This window comes from Excalfactoria chinensis, chromosome 5, assembly GCF_039878825.1.
Source record: "Excalfactoria chinensis isolate bCotChi1 chromosome 5, bCotChi1.hap2, whole genome shotgun sequence".
NCBI classification, from domain to species: domain Eukaryota; kingdom Metazoa; phylum Chordata; class Aves; order Galliformes; family Phasianidae; genus Excalfactoria; species Excalfactoria chinensis.
The window spans coordinates 57,025,891-57,049,246 of NC_092829.1; the positions used below are offsets into that span (position 1 = coordinate 57,025,891).

The following is a 23,356-nucleotide window of genomic DNA, read 5'->3' on the forward strand; positions in this document are numbered from 1 at the left end:
GGGGAAATGCTCTGGGCATCTGTCCAGCAGTGTGTTGGATGTTGAATATATGCTGTCAGTAGCCTTTCGTGCTCCTGAAAGGAGACTACCACTATTTTGAATGGGTAGAGCTGCAGTGTTTTTCTCTAAGATTTATTAAATAAGGAGGGAGTTTTCCATGTGTGATCTTGGCAGCTTTCCTTAAGGGATACTGGTAAACACTGGTGTTTGTGGGACTGCACGCGTTCCTGTTGCTGTAGAAGCAGATGAACAGTTAAATGCCTGACTGCATCTGGCTGCCCTGGCTGAATGGGAGCAGCCACTGAGATCAGCGTTTTGTTTTCTTTTGTGCTGTGATTTAGATGAGTCTGAAATGTTTTACATCTTCATTGCAAGGACAGTCCGCTGCATTGCAATAGTCTGAGCTGCTCTAGTGTGAGCAACAAGTGAGCTGACTTAAACGTGTTGGGTTTTGGTGCTGTTCTGTGCAGATAAAACCAACAAAAGCAAAAACAGCAGCATGAGGCTGAAATGATTTACAGTGATCTCTGGTGCAGGCTCTGCAATAGCAGCACAGTTGAACATGCAGATGTGATTCTGAAAGAAGTGAAAATATCCAGACTGCAGCAAGAAATGGTAATTTCAAGTGAATCAATGCCATTGGCAACTTCAGCAGCGTACAGCCAAAATACTCCGATGGTTCATGTATCCCAAGGGCACTGGCATCTGGATCAGAGTTACTTCATTGTTTTCACTGTATGTTGAAACTGTTTAATCACACTGCTGATACGCATCTGTTTTTCTTTTTAGAGATATCACGTTGCGATATAAGGAGATAAGGCGACAGAAGCAAGAGCACAAGTATGAAAAGGACAAATGCTTGAGCAATGGTGATGGACATTCTTCGATACTGGATGAACAGAATGGGAGCAAACTAAGGGAAAGGAAACTTTGAGCAATGGTCAAAGGGCTACAAAGAACTCGTAGTGTTCAAGTTGGCCTGGTGGACAGTTTGAACCATATCCTACCTAACTTGTAATTTTCACTGTTAGTTTTCCAAGGTGTGAAAATCGTTTTGAGAAGATGTCACTTTGACATGCACACCCTTTCTAGTCATGTACACCTAGTCAGAGTCAGAGAAAGTCTGTGTAGAGGGAAGTCAGAACCGACATCGTTGCGACAAGGTGGGATCTTCGTCCAAGTGCGTTGCACGCCTTCCTTGCGAAACAAGGTTTGGAGACAAGGGGCTTTTAAATGAAAGGGAATCTGGCCCATCTATTTTCAGTTAACTGTGGGATGTCAATTTTGACATCTGGGTATTGGGAGTGCATGGCACAGGAAGTGAATTTTGTGTCTTCCGCTGAAACTGCCTGGAGATGTGGAGTCAGATTATATAACGTTTTCAGCCACCAATTAACAGAACTGCAGTGAGATAAACAGATCAACTGAAGCCTGTGAACAAGTTGCGTTACTTGCACAGAATGTAATGCAGTACACTACTGTTATAGCGCCTCTAATGTGGGGGTTATTGCCTTTCTCTAAACTGACTTTCAATGTCCTGGAATAGCTTACAATAATTTTATGTTTTATCACAGCTCTAGGGAGACAGAAGACTTCTCCTTAGGTTTTTCTGTTTGTTTTGTTGTTTTTTTTTTTTATTAATCCTGGTCATCTCTTAAAGGTAAGGGAAGTTTGAATAAGAAAGGTCAGCCTGCCTTTCATTTGCTACATGGAGTAAAATCTTATTATAAACAGAAAAACGGGAGTTACTCCATCAGTCTTAAGTTATTTGCCTTATTCTCAGCTCTTTTTACTTTGCTTGCCAAGAGGATTTCAGTCTTGGTGTCTGCCTGTACAAAGCACGTCCTGTTCTGCCACCCTTCAGGGCTGCCCCGTTCCTCCGAAGGTAACTTCAGACTGATCAATCTCCTGAGTCCAGCTGGAAAAGGCATTCTCTGCAGTCCTGCACTAAACACTGCGCTGCCATCCCTGCCAAAGGAGCAAACTAAAGGGAAGTGCGTCCAGTCTTCCCTGAGCAGCACGTAGCAGTGGAGGTCTGCAGGCCAAACTAGAGCAGCATTTTTGCTCGTGACTCAGCATCTAGGAAAAGAAACTGGAAGCCTGGGCTGCATTTGTTTTTTTTCAGGGTCATTATTCCAAAATGTAAGTGCTGCAACTAAGCATCAATTTTGCTCTAAGCCTCTGCGTTGGCCCCTAAGGCACTGATGAAACTCCTTAAGTACAATGATCTAATCTGGCTGTCGAAAGCATTTATCCTGAAGAAAGTGATACAATACCAGCAACATTTAAAAAGCATAGTCCCCCCCCCCCAAATTCTAGGTGGCAGGAGACTTGAGATGCTGCTGGATAATAAACATCCACATCTCCGATCTGTTTTGGTCTTGCACCAAAATCAATCTGCGTTTGTCTTAGGCTTACAGAGTGACCTGAATATTTTCTGACCCTGAAGGACACTTAGCAATAGGGTGGCCTTCAATGAATGGAACAGTTTGGTTGCATCTGAAGAGCTCAACAAACGAAGCAGATTGGATGGGCCCTCGGGGCTGCCCCGGTTGCTTAGCAGACAGATGACCATTGTGAGAGTGAAGTATCCAGCTTCGTTGCTTCAGTTCACTGTGGATAGTCACTCAATGGCTGCTCTTAAATCATAGTATTTTGCTGCTGTGAGGTAGTGAAGAATAAATGGCCTTGTAACTAGGTGCTGACAAATGTATAAATGGGCAGACAGCGCTGAGTTGAGCAAGTATTTATTTGTGTACCGTTTCAGTCCGAGTTGTTCTCATCTCTGGCTTTCCACCATCCTTATGAACTGTTGACTTGATTGGTAGCTCCTACCGGTGTGTTGTTGTGCTTGTGTAGTCCCAGGCTCAGGTCAGTCTATTTCCATCCCTTCCGTGCTGATTAACACTGTGGTCCCCCCTCTGTCTCTTTGCAGTATGACCATCTGAGTCTGTTATGTGAGTTGGGTGGTAACAGGCACACCGAGGAGGATGTGTCACTATACCTTCCTCCTCCTCTTCCACCCTGCCAAAGACACACTGAGGTACTTGAGAAACAACTGCTGAAGTATCCCTGGTCCCCAGTAACAGTTCTGGAGCTTTGACTTATGACATAAAGCACTGACTTTGTGTTTGTCTCCTTCTGTTTTATCAGCTTTTACGGTTAGTCTGGATAACTGAACCACTGTAATAAAGCAATGTTTGCTGGTGTGTTTTGGTACAACGGGTGCGTGCTCATGCTTTATCTTGCTTGTCACCTCACAGGGACTGAGGGGGCTTGGTCTGGTTTCTCTTTGGTACAGAGACTGTCAAAGGTTTTGGTGCCTTAAGGTAACTGCCTTGTCCAGGTTTTAAGAGAAATGGATGTTACAAACCCTTGATCCACAGTTGTAATTCAGGAATGCTTGTTGCAGTGCATTGACGAGGATGATGAGCTCTGCCTTGTGCAGAACATACCTCATGTGGTGCAGATGGTAGTGGCAGCTTGGCTCCTTGCTGCTGATGGCACGATGCTCCAGCAAACAGAGAGCTGCTGGAAGCTCTCTGGCTGAATATGCACAGCACATCCATACGTATGAAGCAATAGGGATGGATGTCTTTGCTTGTGAAGTGCTGAGTTTTCATCTACCTGTTCTTGGCATTAGCTCCTGCTGCAGGCACTCTATGTATTTGTGAAGTTGGATGCAGTCTGCAGGCAGTGGCCCTCGCTCCCCTGCATGTAGGTGGTGGAGCAAGCAGTGATTTTGTTCCTGCAGGGAAGTAAGCAGAGGGAGGTTGCAGCATCTTTTGGTGCTCCCGTGTGCTTCTGGGAGACTTCAGTCGAGAGATTCTGGCTTCTGACCGCTGTCTGAATCACCCGAATGTTGGTGTTTGAAGGCTTTATCAGTTGGTATCATTGAGATGCTGCTGTGCAATTTATCCTAAGGCTTGATGGAAGTGATAACAAACTGCCGTCTGCTAACAACACGAAGCTGGTGTTTCACAGACTATCTGGCATCTGCATGAAGTCAGATCCATCTTCACATCCCAGACTCAGGCCATCAAGGGTGACCGAAACAGCCAGGCTGATCTGAGTTGAAAACAACATTCTAGGGGTCAGCGATGGAGGAGACCCCAGCAGAGGGTGCTGGTGGCCCAGGATGCCAGAATTGATGCTCCGGTGCTATTTTGGGAGCTAAGGGAGAGGAAGCCATCGCTCCGTGGAGCTTTGTATAGCAGGAGGAAGGTCTGCGTCTGGGTTGGATCAGCACGGGAGCTGCGAGGTGAAGCTCCATTCCCACTCATGCAGCACTCAGGTCAGAACTCGGACATCCTGAAATGGCGTTCTCTGGTGGCCGATAGATGGTGAGTATTCCCAAGGGGTTGTTCCCTGTGCCAACTCAGATGTTACCCGGCTTTTCCTCCCTCCCCACATCGATGTATTATGTTGTTTAAAATACTTGTAGCTTTGGAGCTTAGGTAAGGCAAGGAAAGCTCTCTCCGTCCCCCCTGCACAGAATCAGGTGTAGGAGAGCTCTGGCTGATGCCCTGCTGGTGTTTGCCGGCGAGCGGAGCTCTGCGTCTGCACTGCTGGGAGGGCTTTTGGGCACAGACCTCTGTGAGCGCCGCTTGGTGCTTTGGGATGAGGGGTTTTATTTCCCACCCCAAACGAGCCGATGGGAGGGAGGGGGAGGAGGAGGAAGGAGGTGGTTTCTCTCGCGCAGCACTGGGGAGGACCCGATTTCAGTCCGCAGCCCCTGAAAAAGAAGAGAAGCGTCCCTTTGGGAGAGGCGGGAGGAGGAAACAACACCCTGCGGGAGGACGGAGCCGAAAGATGCTGGAGGTGGGAGTGGATGCGGGGGGCCGGAGCTGGGGGTGATCCCAACACGAGGAAGGGGCGGGGGGAGCAGCGGCCGGTCCCGATGCGGGGCCGGGGGCTGCAGGGGGCGGGCGGCGGGCGGGACCGAACCCCCCCCATCCCCCCAGGTGCAGCCGGGCCGCCCCGCCCGCAGTTCTCGCTCCGCTTGCCCCGACCGCCATCACCATCACTCGTTCGGCTGCAAAATGAGCTTTTTCTCCCCAAAACAGCGGTGAGTCCCAGTTCTCGGGATGGCGGTAGGGGAGAGAAAGAAAGGGAAGGAAGGGGAAGGGGGGTTGGAAGGTCGTGTCCGTGGTATCCCCCACGCAGGGGATGCGCTCTGCCGGGGTTTGCCCGCAGCTGCGCCTCTGTGATTCTGGGGCTGGGTTTCGGTTTCCCTTCCCGAGCTCCTCGCCTCCCAGCAGCATCCCCAAGGCGGGGAAACCCGGATCCTGCTCTGCCGGGGGTCGTCGGGAGATACTCTCCTTGGGGGCCGTGGTGCTGAGACCGCCCGGCTCATCGCACCTATGAGCGAGCACCGAGGTGCAGAGCTCGGCATTGCTTAGCAGATTTCCAACGTAGAACCACGGAGCAGCGACCCCATAGCAGGGTATATCATAAGGGTATTGCCTATAAAGCCCCACATCTACACGGGGTGTAAACTAAAGGCAGCCGGGGGGCTCTGCAGCAGTAATGTCAGGAGTTTGGGGCTGAGTGTGGCTGAGGGATGGAGCCCAAAGCCCGGCGTTGCGTTTGGGATTGATTTTTTTTTACTCGTAGTTTTGTTACCAACCAACCCACCGGCAAACTTGATCCTACTTTCCTTCTGACGTGCTGAGGCTGAGATGGAGCTTTGCTCCTCTGGTAGGAGGGAACGGGGAGGGATGGAGGAGGAGGATGGGGTGAGGGGACAAACTGGGCACAGTACTGGATGAGAGGGCTCAGCCCACCCCTGGGGGCACAGCCGATGACTTTGGGGGACTGCAGCTTCCTCTATAGGGGGTCTATGCCATCCCACGACTGCTATGGCTCCCAAAGGTGCTGGCAGCCTGATAAGGTGCTGAGATAGCACAAAAGGCTGAACGTCTCCTCCTGAGCTCTCCTTGCCCCTTCATTTCTGTACCCAGGAGGGGCTGATGGGGGAAATCCCACCCAATGGGACCTGGTGGCTCTGTGGGATGCCTCAAAAGCTGCCCATCAGCCCTTTAGGAAAGGGTATGTGGGGAGAAACGCTTTGCCAAGTGACTGGAGTATTTGTAAGGGGGATGTTTGCCCTTTGGTGGAGCAGTTCGTTCCTGAAAACTCATTCCTTTATTTTCCTATGTAAAAGAAGGCAAGGAAGCACTGAAAGGGATAAAACTTCTTGGGGTTAAGGTGGTCATCCAGCAGCTAAAAAGAAGCCGATTGGGGAAGTCACTGTGAGACTGCAGCACTCTTGGCTCAGCCCACATGTGACATGAACCGAGCCTGTTCTCAGCCCAATCCTTGGGGCCATTCTGGAGCCTGGGCTGAGCAGGTTCCGTATGTTCATCTTTGTCCTACCTACTTGGTTTTCTCTGTGCACTGTAGGCTGTCCTGCTAGTGGGGAGGGTCTGCCATGGACAGCGGGCACGTGGGCAGATACCGGCTGAGCGGTGAGTACAGCTGTGAGCTGCAGAGCCTGGGGAGGGCTGCATGGGGGTGTGTGCATGAGCACAGAGTTTAACATCCTGACATCGCTCCTGCCTTGAAACCCCCAAAACTTTCCAATCTGAAATAATGCCCACCCGAAAAGGTGGGCAGATAGAAACCCCTGCAACACTGGGCTTCGTACCTGGAGTTATCCACAAGCAAGAGTTGGACCCCTCCAGCCGTTCCCTTCTGGCTCAGCTTTCCTGCTGAAGTGGCTCTGGAGGGCAAAGCAGCACCTGGCTGTGGGTGCTGCCCGGCTCCGTCTGGCCCCAAGGCAGGAGCACCACGGTGTGACGCAGGAGGCAGCGCTGCGGAGTCCCCGTCAGCTCTGTGATCACAAACCTCCATTCCTCTTTTATTTCGTTTTCTTTCCCCTCCTCCTTGCCTTTCTCGTTAAGCCATCCGTGTGGCTTTAATCACTCGGGTGATGGAGGCTGCTGCAATGCAGCAGCAGCTGCTCGTGGGGCTGCTGCGTCCTGTTTTGCAGCCTCAAGCTGGGCTTTCTCCTCTGTTGTATTAGACCTCGCTGGCTTTCCCCCCCCACGTTTCCATAAGCATTTTCCCTCTCTTTTTCCTATTGTGGCTCTTTTGGGCATCCCAGATAGCAGTCAGGGTTCCCCTATGGCACCAATTGGAATGCCGAGTGTGTCTGTGAGGGATGGATCCACACGCTGGAGGCAGCACAGTGAATGCCGGTGCCGTGGGGAGCTGGGCTGGCAGATGCTCACTTCACCTCCCGGGGCCAAAAATCACCCGATTTTGTGCTTGCGATTTGCTATTGAGCGCCATTCGGGGGCAGCAGCGATCGATTCCCAGCTGATCCCACGGGATGAGCTCCTGGATCCCCTCCTTGGGACATCTAATGCCGTCCCTTTTCACCCCCTCCCCCCCACCTCCGCAGCCACCGCCAGCCCTCCGCGCTGGGAGATCGGCATCTACACTGCAGGAGCTCTGGCGCTGCTGGGCATTGCAGCTGTCAACCTGTGGAAGCTCTGGCGTTCTGGCAGCTACCCTGCGCCTTCCCCATTCCCCAACTATGACTATCGTTACCTGGAGCAGAAGTACGGGACGGCCTATTCAGACATCAAGCACAAGGTGATGAGAAGGATGCAGGTGGAAGGTTGGGCTCAATTCCGTTCCTCTTGCGATACGAGTAATGGGGCAAAAGTGGGGCTTTCAGTGGGGGAATGCTTTATGTGAGCATGGGGGTCGTGGGTTGATGATTGGGTTTGATGGTCTTAGAGGTCTTTTCCAAGCTTAATGGTGCTGTTTGGGGACACGGTAATAACGATTTGGTGGTCGGACTAAGACAGTTTTAGTGGTCTTTTCCAACCTTATGGATTCTGTAGCTCTTTGAAAAGCCATCGGGTATCCCAAAGTGCTTTGTAGCATCTCTGTGGTATGCAGAGGGACAGAACTCACTGCCTGCTTCTCCCTCCTGGCAGCGTGGGGCAGCAGTGTGCAGCTCGAAGCCATTGCCCAGCCGCAAAGCCAGTCTGCGAGGCACTGACACCTGCGAGAGCATCAATGAGCTGGGCAGCCTGGAGCTGATGAGCAGGGACCTGGGGCTGACCCCCTACGGGCCCCTGAAGAAATCCGTCTCAGCTGACTCCCTCAACTCTGTCTCATCCATCGGGAACAACTTCGGGCAGGATTTCACCGTGGGGCAGGTGGAGGTGTCCATGGAGTACGATGGGAAGGCGGCCGCCCTGCACGTCGCCCTGTTGCAGGGCAAGGATCTGCTGGAGAAGGAGGATGCCCGCTTCGAGTCTTGCTTCATGCGCGTCAGCCTGCTGCCAGCTGAGCAGATCGTGGGCATCTCCCGGGTGAGCCCCTTGGGGTCTTAGCAGAAAGAAAGCCTGCTTTGCTTTTGGGTTGCTTTCCCTCTCTGCATGTGGTGGGTGGCCAAAAACTTTTGCAGGCAATAGGATGATCTCAGTATTCTCCTCTCCTTCTGCAAGTATGGCCGCTTTTTGGGCAAAGCCTGTTATTCAACACCCCGTTGGGATAGCAGAAGCCCCCAGGTTCCTTTTGCCACCTGCTTTTTGCTGAGGGATTTTGCAAAGCATTTGGGTCCCTGCAGCTCCATTTCATCAGACTGTTCCTGAAAAGAGCAGAAAACCTCATCCCACCGATTCAACCCACTTCTATGGGGGTGGAGGTGCCCAAGAAGGCACTGAAATATCCTTCTGGCACCCTTTTAAAGACCATTTTTACATCCAAAGATCAGGCTATTTACGTTCCAGAGATATTCATTATTTAGCATCGTTATTTATAATTCACCCGCCCTAATTACCATCTTTTGCAATCTTAAGTTATGAAGGCAGTCTTTTTTGTTGTTGTTTTATGCTCCACATTACCTTATTTATTTGTTTGCTTTAATAGTAGCTAACATTTCTATAGTAGCATTCATCCAGATCTCCCCAAAGTACTACGTAGGCTGTGGGCTGGGAGCCATCAGTGCCATAAAGCAAATCTTCTGCCCATCTGCTCTTCCCTCAGAGGTACTCGAATGCTCTTGGGGTTGCAGGGTTTGGTCAGGCCATGTGTTAAGAAGTGGACCGATGGCAGGGATTGTCCCCATTGTTGAGGTCCCAGTGGGTGTTGCCATGGTTATACAGGATTGCATTGCTGGTGGTGGCCCCTCTCCAACTCACTCCTCCTCAGATCCAGCACAGCGCCTACGCCGTGGCCTTCGATGAGCGTTTCTCCATCCCGCTGGACCCTGCGGCGCTGGAGGAGGACAGCCTGCGCTTCTCTGTCTTTGGCATTGATGAGGATGAGAGGAACGTCAGCACCGGCGTGGCGGAGCTCAAACTCTCCGACCTGGACCTGACTGTGCGTCCTTTCAACGCTTGGCTCTACCTGCAGGACATGAACAAGGTGAGGTGGGGTGATGCTCCTCGTGCTTTGGGGTTTGGAGGGCTTTCACCCCATTCCCTGGGAGGAACGCTATCCTCCCATCCGGTGGGTGACGGCACACTGTGGTCCTGCAGACGGTCGACACGGTGGGGGAGATCCTGCTCTCCCTCAGCTACCTGCCCACAGCCGAGCGGCTGACGGTGGTGGTGGTCAAAGCCAAAAACCTCATCTGGAGCAATGGCAAGGGGACTGCAGGTGAGTGTGGGGCCAGTTCAAAGCCCCAAAGCTCTGGGTTGGACATGGGTGATTGTCCTGCTCCATACCAGAGCAATCTGTGAGTGCTTGTTGGAGTAAAACCGGTTGAGGGGCAACCCTACTGGGTTGGGATGCCTTGGATTGGGATGGTTTCCAACGTGGCTAACGCCAGGGCTGTTCTCTCCCCTTGAACCCTGAGCAGATCCCTTTGTCAAAGTCTACCTGCTGCAGGATGGGAGGAAGATCAGCAAGAAAAAGACAGCAGTGAAGAGGGATGACACCAACCCTGTATTCAACGAGGCCATGATCTTCTCGGTGCCAGCTATTGTGCTCCAGGTCTGTCCTGTTATTCCTTGGGGACCCCAAATCCCTGCACTAGTATGGACTTCCTGGGATGGAATGGGAGTCATAGGGACTGTGGTTGTGCATATATGGCTCAGTGGGATGTGGTGGTATGGGAGATGGGCACATATGGAGTATGGCTGTGCACGTAGGGATGAGCATGTATGGTTTTGGGGTATGGATGATGCAGGAGGATGGGTAAATATTGGGATATTGGGTATGGCTGCTGGGGGAGATGCATGTGTATGGGGTGTGCTTGAGTGTGTAGGTGGCTGTATATATGGATTTAGGGGATGTGGGAGAAGTATGGAGGTGAATAAGTACAGGATGGATGCATACATAAAGGGTATAGCTGTGTGTGGGGATATGCATGTATAGTTTTCTACTGCATGGAGAGGATGGAGTGGTATGTGTATGAGCTGGGTGGGGATGTAGGGGAGCGTATGTACCTAAGGTATGGCTACTGGGGTGGGAAGCATGGGTGGTATAGAGGGTATACGTGTGCCAGAGGTACGGGGGGTAAGTGCTGACAGCCATCATGCCCCCCTGCAGGACCTGTCCCTGCGGGTGACGGTGGCTGAGAGTGGTGAGGATGGCCGTGCTGACAATGTGGGTCACGTCCTGATCGGCCCAGCAGCCAGCGGCATGGGCATCACCCACTGGAACCAGATGCTGGCCACGCTGAGGAAGCCCGTGTCCATGTGGCACCCGCTGCGGAGGAATTAGGCTGCTGGTGGGAGCAACCTGGGACCCTGCGCCCCAACACCAGCTCTGCCCTGGCCACAGTGGCCAAATGCCATGTCTGGAGCTGAAAAGGAAGAGGTGGCCAGAGCATCCTGCTACCAAAATCCTCCACTGGGAGGATGGGGAAAATCCCGTCCGTGTTTCTCCCCATCCGCATGCGCTGGGGGCTGCTGAGGGACCCGCTGAGGATGGACCAAAACCAGCATAAATCCTCCCTGAACTGCTGTCTGGGCACCAGCCAGGCTCCTCAGCATCCTGCATGCCCTCTGCTGTGCCCCCAAAACCGTGGTGACCCCAAATGTGGTCTGAGGGCTTCTGGGGGCGGGGGGGAGTGGGGCATGGGATTCTTTGGAAAGATTTTGGGGCATGCGAGGGGAAAACAGAGAGGGGGGTGATAAAAGTGCTGGCATGGTGCAGTTTCTCTCAGTATGTGTGGTCCTTCTTTCTGTTGGGTTGCGGAGGGGTTTTGGTGCACTGTACCAGGGTTGTCTGTCCCCAGATCTCATGGGTTTGAGGCCAGGTCCAGGCTGAATCATCCCCTAAAAGCCCCTTTTCCCAGCTGAATTAACCCTGTGGGTTCCCTTGCAGCAGGGCTGTTCTACAGAAATAAGAAACACCTCCAAATTCTGTATTTTTAAGCTTCACTGGGAAAGGAGAAACAAAGAGACACAGCTCTTTACATGCCGTCTGCTTGTGGGCTCCCAGCCCAAACGAGGTGTTCTGGGTAAGATCCTTCCCCTATCCTTCCCCCTATCTCAAAATTGCCCAGATTTCCTTCTCCCACACACTGTCTCTTCCTCCTCTTCACCTTTCCCTCCAGGAACCCTCATGTCCCATCTGCCACCATCCCTTGGCAGTGGGACCAAGGTACAAACCAAGGCAGTGCTCAGAGCAGCTCTGCTTGGGATTGCTAGTGCAGTTTGCTGAGGGATAAGAGGGTTCTGTTGTGGGGTTGTGCTGCAAGTCACAGACATTGACCTTTTTGCTGTAGTAGAGAGAAACATCACAGGGACAGCTGACTGATTGCTTTCAGTGCTTTAATACCTGTCTTTATTGGCGTGCTGCAGCCTCTCTGTGTACATCCCTTACTTTGTCAATAAGGATAATGGGGACAAATGAAAGTGCTCTCCTCCATCTGAAGTTTAGCGAGGCCCCAGTGCCTGTTTGTTCAGCAGCCACGGCACTGACTCCACGTTGTCTATCACCCAAAACAAGAGCTCCCATTTTCTACCTCCCCATACCTTTAGCAGCATCATTGCTTTATGCAGTCCGACCTACATTGACTTCCAAGTACCCAGAAGGAAATAAATCAGCTCCTTCACTTCTCCTTGCCTTTCTTCTTGCTCTTGCGCTGGTTGGTCAGATCGCCGAGCTTCTTGTCCAGGCGGCGCTGGAGATGGGCTCTCTTGGTGGGGTCCAGGGATTTATCCTTAGGGCCGCTCCCAGGGTACAGAACCCCCTCCCTGCTGATCCACTGCCGAGCATGTGCCTTGGCCTTGTCCCCGCAGCTGTGAACCTAGGGAGAGAGAGGGGACAGAGGTGGCAGGGAACTGAGTGTGGCACAGAGGGACAAGGGTTGGTGAGCGTGGGACTTAGAGGTCTTCTCCGACCTTAATGATTCTATGAACCACGCAGGAAAAGGGCTGAGGTTTGAAAAGTAACAAAACCTCATTGACGTGGATTGCGTCCCTCCAATTATTCCTCATTACAATTCAGCAGGGAGAGGTGATTTTGCAGGAAATAAATCTATATCCCAACCAGCTTGTGAATGACCATAAATACAACTATTCTTTGCCATGAAAACAGATATTACTTGACAAGGGAAAAATCTATGCTGAGGATTTATAGGTCAGCTCGCTAAATGTTGCTAAGCCCCGGGAGGCAAAGAGCTATGCTTGGGCGACTCAGGATGAGGGATGGTGGCAGCAAGAGACCATGGCTGAATGGAAGCTCATCGCCTCTCAGCCACATCCTCTCTGACTGCAGAGCTCAGGCCCAAGGCTGGCTCACCACAACCTGCAGATTGAACCCATTTGTCTGTTTCAGCACCAGAATGGAAATGCCAGACAATGGGAATGGTGGGCAAAAAGCAAAGGTCAGAGGAGGAGAGAGAAAGCTCTCAGGAGGAGGTGTGCAGAGCCTCCATTTGCCAGCCCCTTCTACCTTTACAAAAACATCTGCCAATGATGGTTTGGCTTTAAGCTCCCTGCAAGGAAACCTTGCCCGTGGAGCTTTCGCTTTGGACCTGGGCATATCCTGTTCCTCACCAGCCCCTGGGAAGCTTTCTGGCCCTGTGCATACCTCTGGGATGTGATGGCTGAAGCAGTACCGCCTGTTGCAGTATGGGCAGATCTGGCCCAGGGTTGTGACGCTGGCTTTGCAGTGGGGGAAGCTGCAGGTGTTGTCAGCTTTAATGGCAGCAGAAATCAGAGCGTCTATATCTTCCTCCAAAGCACTGTCTGCTGTGGTTTTAGCTGCTGCTTTTCCTAGGTTGAGAGCAGAAGAGAAGCAGAGGTTTAACAAACCCAAATAACCCTGAGGCCCAGGCAGTGCCAAGTCCTGGAGCTAGCGTGTGCAGTGACAGGGACTGCACGGCACTCATTGCAACACTGAACTCCAGCTCATGCTCAAAGACTGAGGGTCTCCCTCTGTTAGAAGGTGGCTGTGGGAGAGGAAGGGACCACGTCTGACTTGGACAAGGTAACTCTCAGCTCTGATTCACCCCCACCTCCATCTTTAGGAGGGGAAGGGTACCTTTTTAGTTCTCTCTCCACATATGAGAGCCTCCAGTCAATCTCCTGCTCCTATGAAGCGAGGGACCTACCTTTGCATTCACTTTTGTCTTTCTTCCTGCTGCTGCCGCCCCGAGTGCTAATGCTGGACTCCTGAGCTTTTCTTGCCATCTCCTCCCGCCTGGCCTTCTCCCTCTGAACTCTCTCCAGGTGCAGCCTTTTCAGGTCCACTTTCCCTGAGCCCTCACTTCTTTCTTCCAGTTCAGTAGGGGCCAGAACTTCCCCACTGGAGTCCTGTGGCTGAGGAGCAGGCTGCTGCTCACTGGGGGTTGCAGCTGGGGCTACCGCGGCCTGACCAAGCTCCTTGCGAATGCTGATGTAGCGGTCTCTGCCCTCCCCGGTGCTGATGTGCTGCAGCCCGTGCTCCTCGGCCAGAAGGTGAATCAGCATCCGGTCGTGTGGACTGAGAGATGAGGGGAAATCCAGCTGTGGCTCGTCACTCTGCAGGAAGGCTTCCAGTACAGCTTTAAACTTGTTTGTGTCACCTTTTGTCCCTGGGCTCTCTCCACCAGGTCTACTTGTGCTAGGGGAGCAACGTGCCTCTTGCTTTTGAGGAGCTGCTTTAGCTGCTGCTGCTTTGGGTTTCCTCCTTGGAGCTGGCTGCTGTTTGGTGCTGGCTACTGTAGGAGCCTTGGTGCTTTGCTGCTGCTCCCCTCCGTGGGAGTAGTTTTCAGGCACGAGGTCATCGAGGTACTCAAAGGCTGTGCGCACTTGGCCGTGCTGCCTGAAGTGCTCCAGCAGCCTCCCGAGGAAGGCCTGGCTGCCCACCGTGCGGCTGTCACAGATGATGGCCACGTGGCGCCGGGCACGTGTCACAGCAACGTTGATCCGACGGTCCTCGGCGAGAAAACCCACCTCACCTGCAGGAAAACCAACAGGGAGTGAGCAAAAAGAGGTTAGAGAGTCGTCTTGAGGCTGGTGTGGTGCAGGGCTGGCTCCTGCTCTCACTACGAGCAGCTGGGAGCCACAATGGGGGTTCTCATTCATCCCAGGGTCAAGGCATGCGGGGAGGAGAAATGTTCACCTGGAGGCAGAACTGCAGGTCAAGTGCAGGAGGCACTCTATGCAATGCCCCTGCCTGCCCCCAAGCCATGCACACAGGGCTGATAGTAACAGCAGCCCTGCAAGGTGTGCTGCTGCTCTTGGGCTATTTTCTCAAAGAGAAGCAGTAAGAGCTAGTGAATACCAAGAAGACTCAGTGAGACTCAGCTATCGAGAAGGGTAGTAGGGGTGGCTTTTGAGTTTCCAGCCCCTGAGGATAAAATGGAAGGCCAGTGGGAATTGCGATCTCCACTGCTGCAGTGACCAGTCTGGCTCTGTTTGTGCCCAGCCTTTGATGCAGCAAACGGATTTCCTGCTGGGTCTGGAATGGCTGCAGTGGGCACAACAAACTCTCCTGGGTGTCAGGCTGCTACCAGCATCCTCTCATACCGCACGGAGAACAGAGCCCTGCCTGGACAGCACATGGAGCTGCTGGTAGTGAGCTCTGCCTGCTTGTGCACGGGAAGAGGACCAGAGTCATTGCTGAGGACATGGGCTCCCACTGAGCCACCAGCGAGGCGAGGTGAGTCACTGTGCATCAGGACTATTCTTAGCCCTGCACCCCACCTCCATCCTTCCCCCAGTGCTTCTTTTCCTGCTCCAGGCTTTCTTTAAACAAGGCAGAGAACACCTCCCCCTTCCGTGCATCCTTTCCCCATTTTTCCTTCCAGACATCAGCACTCCCAGCACATACACAGTGGTCTCATCCTCCACAGCATCAGTGCAGGAAGGGACGTCTTGTTGAGCATCTGAAAAGGGAGCAGAGGTGCTTCTCAGCACAATCCCACACGTGCCCTCTGCACGAGCTGCTGCCTAAAAACCCTTCAGCAGCTTTTTTCCACCTATTAACTCTCACTGCAGCCACTGATAGCAAAGAACTCAATTTTCTGCTCTAGATTTTGCCTCCAAAAGGAGCACTTTCGGTGCACAGCTTGTAACGTCAGCTCCTAATTTCTTCAGCCTGCAAACCTCATCCAATTTCTGCCTTTTTCTCAGCACTCCATTAACCATAGTGCCAACCTGATACGTGCTGTACACAGGATTCCAGTTCAGTAATTGTTGAGGTTTCAGGAGCGTACCTAACATGGGAACCTTCCTCTGCAATCATCACATGTTCATTTAAAAATCATGAGGAGAAATAAAGCTGAAAAGGAAGGATCTTGCCACTAAACTCATTCAGAGCAAAGCACTAGACAGTCAGAATTCTACTTGGCAATGTATTGAGTGACCCAGTCCTTCTATCATTCCCATTCTTCCCCTTCTCCGGCAGCAAGTTCTCACCTTTCCTGTTGGATCTCACAAATGACAGGATCACTGCTTCTTTCTCTCTGCCTTGGAAACCATCAACTGATTTAATCTCTAGCTCAGGGTACTTGTGGCAAAGATGCTCCCTCAACATGTCCACCTGAAAAAACATGAGAGAGATCACTTGGAGAGAGAAGTGCAAAGGGGAGAAGCATTAAAACGGCATTGTGCTGGAACAGCCCCAATCCTCTCAAAGGCCAAAGGATGAGATGGCCATCATGACTGATCATATAATTTGTCTCTGCTGCCTTCTGCATTCCTCTCTCTGAAGAGTACTTCGGTATTGCTCCTGGAAGCAAAATAAGTTTGAATCCACCCCTGTGTGCATAAAGAGAGAAGGTGCCAGGAGAATGCCATCTCACCTGGAGGTTGTAGGGGGCGATGACAGCGATGTCTTGCGCTTTCACACCAGCATCTACCAAAGCCTGGATGTGCAAACCAGCCAGCTGCACTTCTCCTAGGGCACAAAGCAGAAGGGGCAGTGAGGCAGAAGCACGTCCAAGCTGATGACAACAGCACCTTGGATGTGCCATAGACTGGAGAAGCCTGCCTGCTTCCCCCTGAAAGGCTCAGCTAAGTCCTGCCTGTGGTCCAGCATTACAAGGAGCAACAATTCCCAGCTTGGATAGATGGTGATGTGCTATGCATTCCTGCTCCTTGATTCTTCCAAGTCACCAGCTCCCTGTATCTAAGCTTAGCTTCCTAAGAGCTCACTGATCAACCCTTGGCTTTCTCCTGCCATGATCCAAGAGATCAACACTAACTCAGGGAATTGGTTATTTTCCCTTTGAAGTGAGACTTTAGATCTCACTGCAAATCTCATTTCTCTCTCTATGCTGTGAGTGAAAAAGCCTCCAGCTTTTAAATCCCTGCATTTCCAACACCCCTGTTGGCCATATAAAAACCTTCACGCTCCTTCCAGAGCTGTCTGCTCAGGATGGTGGTTGTTTCAGGGAGATCGAACAAAGCCAATCTAAAGAGGAATGCAAACTATTCCACGTGTTTATCTGCAGGACTGACTCTACCATCTATTTTGCAGCAAAACACATTCCAGAATCTGCAGTCTGCTGCTCCAGAAGGCTAACTCCCACATTTTGGAAGACTAGCATTTATCTCCTGCTCAGGATCCCTGACTTCTCTCAGACTTCTGTTTGGAGACGAGAGCCTTTCTCTGCCTCAGAAGGGCGTGGAAAAACGAGACCCTTTCTGCTGACATAGCCATAACAGTGTTGGGTGACATGGATTGTCAAGTGAAGCAACAGATTTTGGACAGCCCGTGTGCAACACAGCCTGGCAAAGGCCCTCTGTAAGCCTACCTAGCCAGACTAAAAGGAGTGTGAGCAGCATTCCCAAAGAGCAGATCACATCCATTCACTCTGCTGCAAAAGCAAGGACACAAAGGAGGCAGTGTCTTCGTGTTCCTGTTAAGTTCTTTTGCTTTACTGGAATGGCTACGGTGCATGACTCTGCACTAAATCTCCCTAATAAAACCTATTCTTTAAAGCCAGAAAAACAGCACAGAGCTTGTTGCCTCGAGAAGATTCATTGAGAAAAGCCACGTGGGACTTTACGAAAGCGGGAAATGAATGGGAGACAGTTCTGAGCCACATCTACAGCCTGGGTGGAACATCTCAGGACAGTGACTCAGCAGCGCAGTGGCCAAGCCCTCAGGAGGCTGAGGACTTCAGTCAGTTCCTGCCAATGAAACATTCCCAATGCTAGTACCTGGATTCCCCTTAGACTGTTCATCTTCCACTTCCAGCTCGAACAGGCCACAGCCAGCAGTGTCTATGAGCAGTAAGGGAAGCGTGGTCTCTTCTGTGCAGGTGATGCCTGGCAGGTCCCTGTAAAAGATGTTGGTAAAGGGCCGTGTTATCAGCACTGAAGTTATGCCAAAAGGTGATTGGATGTCTTGTTGCTCACTCCTTCCAGCAATACACAGCTGGATATTGCTTGCCAAGGGCAAAGTACGGACCAACAGAGGTGATTCTGATTCCCCACCTTTCCACCCCTCCAGGCTTTGGTTCTCTTGGCAGTGGCAGTGATGCTACCAAGAAGCCTAATGGGGTCTTAGGCTTTTATCACCAGGCTCCCCAGGACTGCAGACACAGCCATAAGCAGAAGTCCCAAAAGGCCTGAAGAAGTCTGGCAATATGAGAAAGCCACAGTTGAAAAGACATTATTGCTTTGCACTATGGAACTGCTCTTTAGATTACTCCAGAAACACAAAGAGCTGTGAGGTGGGTCAGTCAGAAGCACTGTGAGCTTTCTTGTCAGCTCTGCTGCACAGCCCAGTCGTGTTGTAGGCAGGGGGACAGCACGGGGGTGTCAGTGATTTGCTTAAGTGATCTCAAAGAGGAAAAATATGCAGACCTAGGAAGCTGTGGCAGCTGATATCTATTTTTACACTGCTGAGAGTGAGGGAAAAAGAGTATTAGCAGAGATTTGACAGCAGTGCTGTAGGGCAGGAGAAGAAGGTGCGGCACAAGGAACCACAGAGGAATTGAGTTTTCGTATCCCTTCTACATCTAAAGCTTCAGTATTCCAATAAACCCAAACTAATTAGCCTCTTTTTTTTTTTAAATACCCATGGAAGCTGCTTGCTGAATTCACAGCCTGGGAAGAGCAGGGGTGATGGAGGCCAGCAAGATAAAGACAAGAGAACCCCAACAACAATGCATCGCTGTACATCACATGCTGATCAAGGAGAGCTGGGGCTCCAGGGGGTCTGCAACGAACCAAGGAAGCCATCACAAAGGAGGACTGCTTCCAGATAACAGGCAGGAGAGTTGAGAGCAAAGGTTCCAGTTCCAGTCAAGCCCCCACCTGCAGCCCTAGTACTGCACGTTGTTCTGCATTCCTATGTCACTGACTGGCCTTGATTCCTATGAAGTTCTCTGGAGCCTTGATGACCTTTTGGGAAAAGATGTGTATCTCATCTGCTACAAACCAGCCTAAGAAGCAGGGATGGATTTTTATTCCTGGAGAGATTCCTGACCCTTGCTGACAAAGCAGGTAGGAAAAGTACTATTGGAGTTGAAAAACTGACTTATTTCTTGCTCAGGTACAGAATTAAGCAAATCATTTGGTCTAAGCCAGAAAAAAAAGAGTTGGTTGCAAATACCATGGAGGGATTTATACTAGCAACCTAAAGATAAGCTTGTGGTTCAACATCAAGATACTGCGTTATCTGCTATACTACAGAGGCCCAGAAATGTGGTTTAGTGCCTGAAGTGAGGATTGCTGTATTCATGCAATGTGCCAGCAGGACTATGGGCTGGCAGACTTCATTACAGTTTTAGACATCAGTGTCTGCAGGAAAAGACGTGGAGTGGGGGGACGAAGCTGCACTATGGAGTGGAAAGTAAGACATTCACTCCTTCATCCATCGTAAAAGCAAAGCAGAATAACATCCAACATCCACCAGAATAACAACCAATGAACTTCGACTTTTCAACTAACTCCTAATTTGACAGTTTCAAACCTTTTTGACCGGGGTTTCACTGTATCTACGATTCTTGTGGAGTTAAATGGGAAAATAAGCACGGCAAGGAACAAGAACAACTGAGAAGAGCGTTTTTTAAGCTGGAATTAGATCTATATAGCTAAAAGCCCTGCTGAATGAGTCCCGTCCATCTCACATGAGCTCCTCCTGGCATAGATGAACAAGCTGAATGATGCCTTTCTTTGAGAACCCACTGCATGCACCCCTAAAATTATACTTACACACAAAGATACGTAAACCAAGACTGGAGTCAGCACTCACTGATTCATCAGCTCCACTGATGTAAGCTAAGCTGAAGCCCTGAACAGAGCGTGCTGACACAAGCAGAAATCCCCATGCTGGCTGTGGACTATGAAGACGAAGCTGTTGGGGTGATCTCAAACATAAACTTTGGTAATGTTTTTGTTTTCTTTTCCTTTTATCTGGCCAGAGTTCCTATCTCATCGTGTTGTTTGTGCTGTTCACAAGTGAGATTATCAAGAAATGAGTGTGAGATGGTCTCTCCAGCTCTCTCTATCCGCTTTCCCGGTGAAATGGAGAGATTCGAGGGGAATTTCAACTCTTCCACCTCCTACATATTTGCATTAAAAAAAGCACTGCTAAAAATACAGAAGCACCACTGTGGTATTTTGTGCTTCTCTGAGGCCCGCAGAGAAAATGAATGTTTTCCCATCCACCTCCCAGAACTCCGCCGTCTACAATACTAAACAGCACCAATTATTGACAGTCACTGCTTGTGTTAGCAAACAATTGCCTGTCCCAGGATGCAAGCGAAAAGAAACATGAGTCATTTCCTCTAAATTACCAAAGGATGGGGAAACTGCTGCAGACAGAATGGATCTGATGCTGTCAGACTTGCTGCAGGTGCTGGCTTGGCAATAAAACCATCCAAGCCAGAATTGTAATTTTGCTTTCCAGTCTCCTCCGTTGCCACCTTTGGCATCAAAGATGGGGGATATGGTGGTCCATATAATCATTAGGATGTGTGGAAACACTAAACCTGGTGTCCGGCCCTACTCTCAATGAAACAAAGGACAAACAGAAATGCTATGGCAGGAAGGAATGGAAAACTCCATCACGGGGACAAGCCTGACATGCACTGGGCTAAAGAAGACACCTCTGCTCAGATGTATCACCAAGGAGCAAGGCACTTACTTGAGCAGATGCTGGGCTACCGATGGGTGAGCGGTGAGCCGGCCGTCGTACATCTCTGAGGAAGCCCACTGCATGATGGCTTCATGCATGCGGTACTGCACTGTCAGCATCTTCACAACCTTCTCCCCGTACCTCTTGATGACACGCTCCATCAAGCTGAGCGAAAGGCCCTTGGTAGCAGCCCTGCGTGGAAAAAACAAGCTGGAAGTGGAGCCTAGATGTCTGCATGAATTTAACCCTCTTTGGGCTATAGAATCAATATGTATCTTCTTGCTACAGCCATGACAGTGCTGTAGCCGGAACTGAATGCTGTGCTAATCAATGCTGATGGTGTTAGTGCAGTCAGAGCACCTTGGATATATGTCCCAGAGCTTCCTGAGCATGGCAGCACTACCTCCATAGCCTTCCCATTCTGTTTCACTGGGTTACCAGGGAGTTGTGGAGAGGCAGCAGAAGAAGGCTGCAGCATCTGCAGTGTGGAGTCACAGCAGGGTGAACATGCTCAGCAATAGATCAGCAATAGGCAGCAGCAGCCAACCCTACCTGGAGTGGTTGCCTCTCCCATGCTGCTCTATGTGCTTCAAATAAGGAGTGAGGATGCCCAAGTTCTCAACTTGGGGGAAAAGCTCCAGAATGAGATACTCTTAACCTGTAAGTAGAGCTTGCCAGCATCCTCAGTCACACTTCTCATACCGGCTCTAGGTACTGCATCAGTGTAACGCTGTACTCGTGCTGCTCAGGGAATGGCATCAGAATCACATAATGCAGCATCTTAAAACACTTGGTGTCAACACAGTCAGATCTTGAGGGTGTTTTATCAAGACACTTGACGTGCAAGTGTTCTCATTAATCCTTGGCTACTCAACCCAGACTAATGCACTTCAGAGCTTATTGCTTTATTGCCCATTAAGAAAACCAAGCCTGTCACCTACGGCAGAGGTCCTGTGCTTCTATCTGTGACACAAATTAATAACGCTCCTAATGAAATAAGCCTTTCGGGAGTCTAATTGCTTTCTGTTTGACATACAGGAAGGGTTTGCTGGAAGCATCACAACATAAGGAGGACAAGAATTGTTGCATTTTGAGCATTTCTGAGCAGAGAGTTTCCTCATGTTGTGTGCACAGAGAACTTGTGGTTGATTGCGAGGGGCTCTGCTTGCTACAGTGAAGAGTGACATGACATGGTGACAAAGCGATGGTAGAGAACAGCTTGGGAGAAGTAAGTGCTTGTATTGAGGCTAAGGGACACAGCATGCATCAATTACTGCTGTATGGAAGCACAACATTAATACATGGCACCAAGGTGTGCTGGACTGCCCAGCCCTGTCCTCTTAACAGCAGGTCACTTGGTAAACAGAACAAGGGACTGCAAATTCATTAAAGCTGCAAAAGGAAAAACTGAGGGGAGATCTTTCCACAAAGTCAAGTCTCATTAGCTCTCCTCCTTGCTAAACTGCAGCAAAGAAAAAAAAACAGATTGGAAGCTGTGATCCTGCAGCTGCAGGACTCTGGAGACAGTGCTGTTTTCCAAAGGCTGCTTGAATGTAATGAGCACTGAACAACAAACAGAGCCACGGAAGTGAGGAGAAGGGCTGGCAGGGTGCAGTAAGGCTGTTACAGGATGGGACTCTGTTATAGGACAGGCATCCAGCTGTGCTGTGTGTTCTGCTGCTGACCATGACCCCCTGCTGAGCTCATTCACAAAGCCTTTACAGCTGTGGTGCTCCTGGGTTGTACTTACAGAGGTCCTTGTTGCTCCCAGCTTAAGGGCACAGGAGAAAACCAACACTGACAATGCTGGTGACACCAGCACCTGACAGAGGAACGCTGGGTTTTCAGGAGGGAAAGGGGATTAGGTGAGGCAAAGCCCCTCTTAGGTGCTGTTTGCCACAAGAGTCTCTAGTCTGGTCTCTAGTTTATGGCCTGATGAAGTCTGGACCTGGTTCATCCCTTACTGGGGCTGTCTATGAGCCCCATTCCCAGCTCCTGCTCTGCCTGCTGTGCTCAGGCTGTGGATAATACTGCTGCCAGACCCCAGCTGTGTAAGTCACATCAGGCAACTGAAGCAAGACACAAAGGACAGCAAAATAAGCTGCTGGCAAAGGCTCAGAGGGATGCAGCCTTCCCAAGCAAAGTTAACTTCCCTTTGCTTTTGGCCTTTACTCCTTTGCTCACTTGCAAGCCTACAGCTGACTTTTCAGTAGAACTTCAGGAAATACCTGGTGTTTTTTAACAATAAATATTCTAAAGTGTTTCTGCTAGAGGCAGACAATAAAGCACAGGGGAGGCATTAAGTCTCCCTGCAAGCCTTGGAAATAGTACTCTTCTATCCACTAACAGAGCTGTTTCCACCACAGGGATCTACGTGAGGTTATACGTTGAATTAACAACGAGGATATTAACTGCTCTCGAATGTTTCACCTGTTAAAATGTTTCCTATTATTCACAGCTCAATTAATTGCTACAGTGATTGATCCCCGTGCCAACAACAACATACAGGACAGAGGTTTTGAGTGCCAGTTGTTTCTGAGATACCACAGTGGGTTGGAGAGATTGGACAGACAGAGCCACACTCCTGATGCTCAGGACGTATTTACTCTATATATCCTTAAAGTAAAGCTGTGAATGCTAAGATGACCCCAACAAGTCCAGTATTTGCTGTTAACCTGGTTTTGCCTTGCCTTAATGCAGGAAAAGGCTGCACTTTGCTTGAATGTACCTTCCTGTGGATAGCAGATCCCAATGAAGGAGGATGAGGCCCTTCTGCTGCCCACTGCTCCTTACAGGTAAGGCTTCCTCCTCCAGCTCTTGCCACATGTTAATGCTGATAGCTGTAGCCAAGTGGAAC

The 23,356-nt window shown here is 50.5% G+C and overlaps 3 protein-coding genes across 7 annotated transcripts in view; 2 read left to right on the forward strand and 1 right to left on the reverse strand.

Annotated features, from left to right (window-relative positions):
* PTDSS2 (phosphatidylserine synthase 2) overlaps positions 1-3,220 on the forward strand; it is a 34,806-nt gene extending 31,586 nt beyond the window's left edge. Inside the window, exon 12 of the mRNA XM_072339050.1 lies at positions 790-3,220. Within this exon, the coding sequence (XP_072195151.1) occupies positions 790-934 (145 nt within the window). The 3' untranslated portion in view covers positions 935-3,220. The remainder of the gene's footprint in view (positions 1-789) is intronic.
* Positions 3,221-3,750: 530 nt separating this feature from the next.
* SYT12 (synaptotagmin 12) lies at positions 3,751-11,740 on the forward strand. Of its 5 annotated transcripts, none has more exons than XM_072336930.1 (10): positions 3,751-4,343; positions 4,726-4,821; positions 4,965-5,068; positions 6,406-6,470; positions 7,409-7,602; positions 7,953-8,333; positions 9,175-9,390; positions 9,504-9,624; positions 9,827-9,960; positions 10,519-11,740. In XM_072336930.1, exons 4-10 carry the CDS (start codon positions 6,434-6,436, stop codon positions 10,690-10,692), a joined length of 1,257 nt encoding a protein of 418 aa, XP_072193031.1. In that variant the 5' UTR covers positions 3,751-4,343; positions 4,726-4,821; positions 4,965-5,068; positions 6,406-6,433; the 3' UTR covers positions 10,693-11,740. The 5 variants fall into 5 exon arrangements, with proteins under 5 accessions (XP_072193031.1, XP_072193032.1, XP_072193033.1 ...); XM_072336929.1 differs by having other exon boundaries at positions 4,182-4,343; positions 4,703-4,821; XM_072336931.1 differs by lacking the exon at positions 4,965-5,068 and having other exon boundaries at positions 3,862-4,343.
* Positions 11,741-12,021: 281 nt separating this feature from the next.
* IGHMBP2 (immunoglobulin mu DNA binding protein 2) overlaps positions 12,022-23,356 on the reverse strand; it is a 30,759-nt gene continuing 19,424 nt past the window's right edge. Inside the window, exons 9-15 of the mRNA XM_072336926.1 lie at positions 20,509-20,691; positions 17,574-17,692; positions 16,211-16,305; positions 15,825-15,948; positions 13,535-14,362; positions 13,012-13,196; positions 12,022-12,226 (exon numbers count right to left, since the gene is read on the reverse strand). Of these exons, the coding sequence (XP_072193027.1) occupies positions 12,029-12,226; positions 13,012-13,196; positions 13,535-14,362; positions 15,825-15,948; positions 16,211-16,305; positions 17,574-17,692; positions 20,509-20,691 (1,732 nt within the window). The 3' untranslated portion in view covers positions 12,022-12,028. The remainder of the gene's footprint in view (positions 12,227-13,011; positions 13,197-13,534; positions 14,363-15,824; positions 15,949-16,210; positions 16,306-17,573; positions 17,693-20,508; positions 20,692-23,356) is intronic.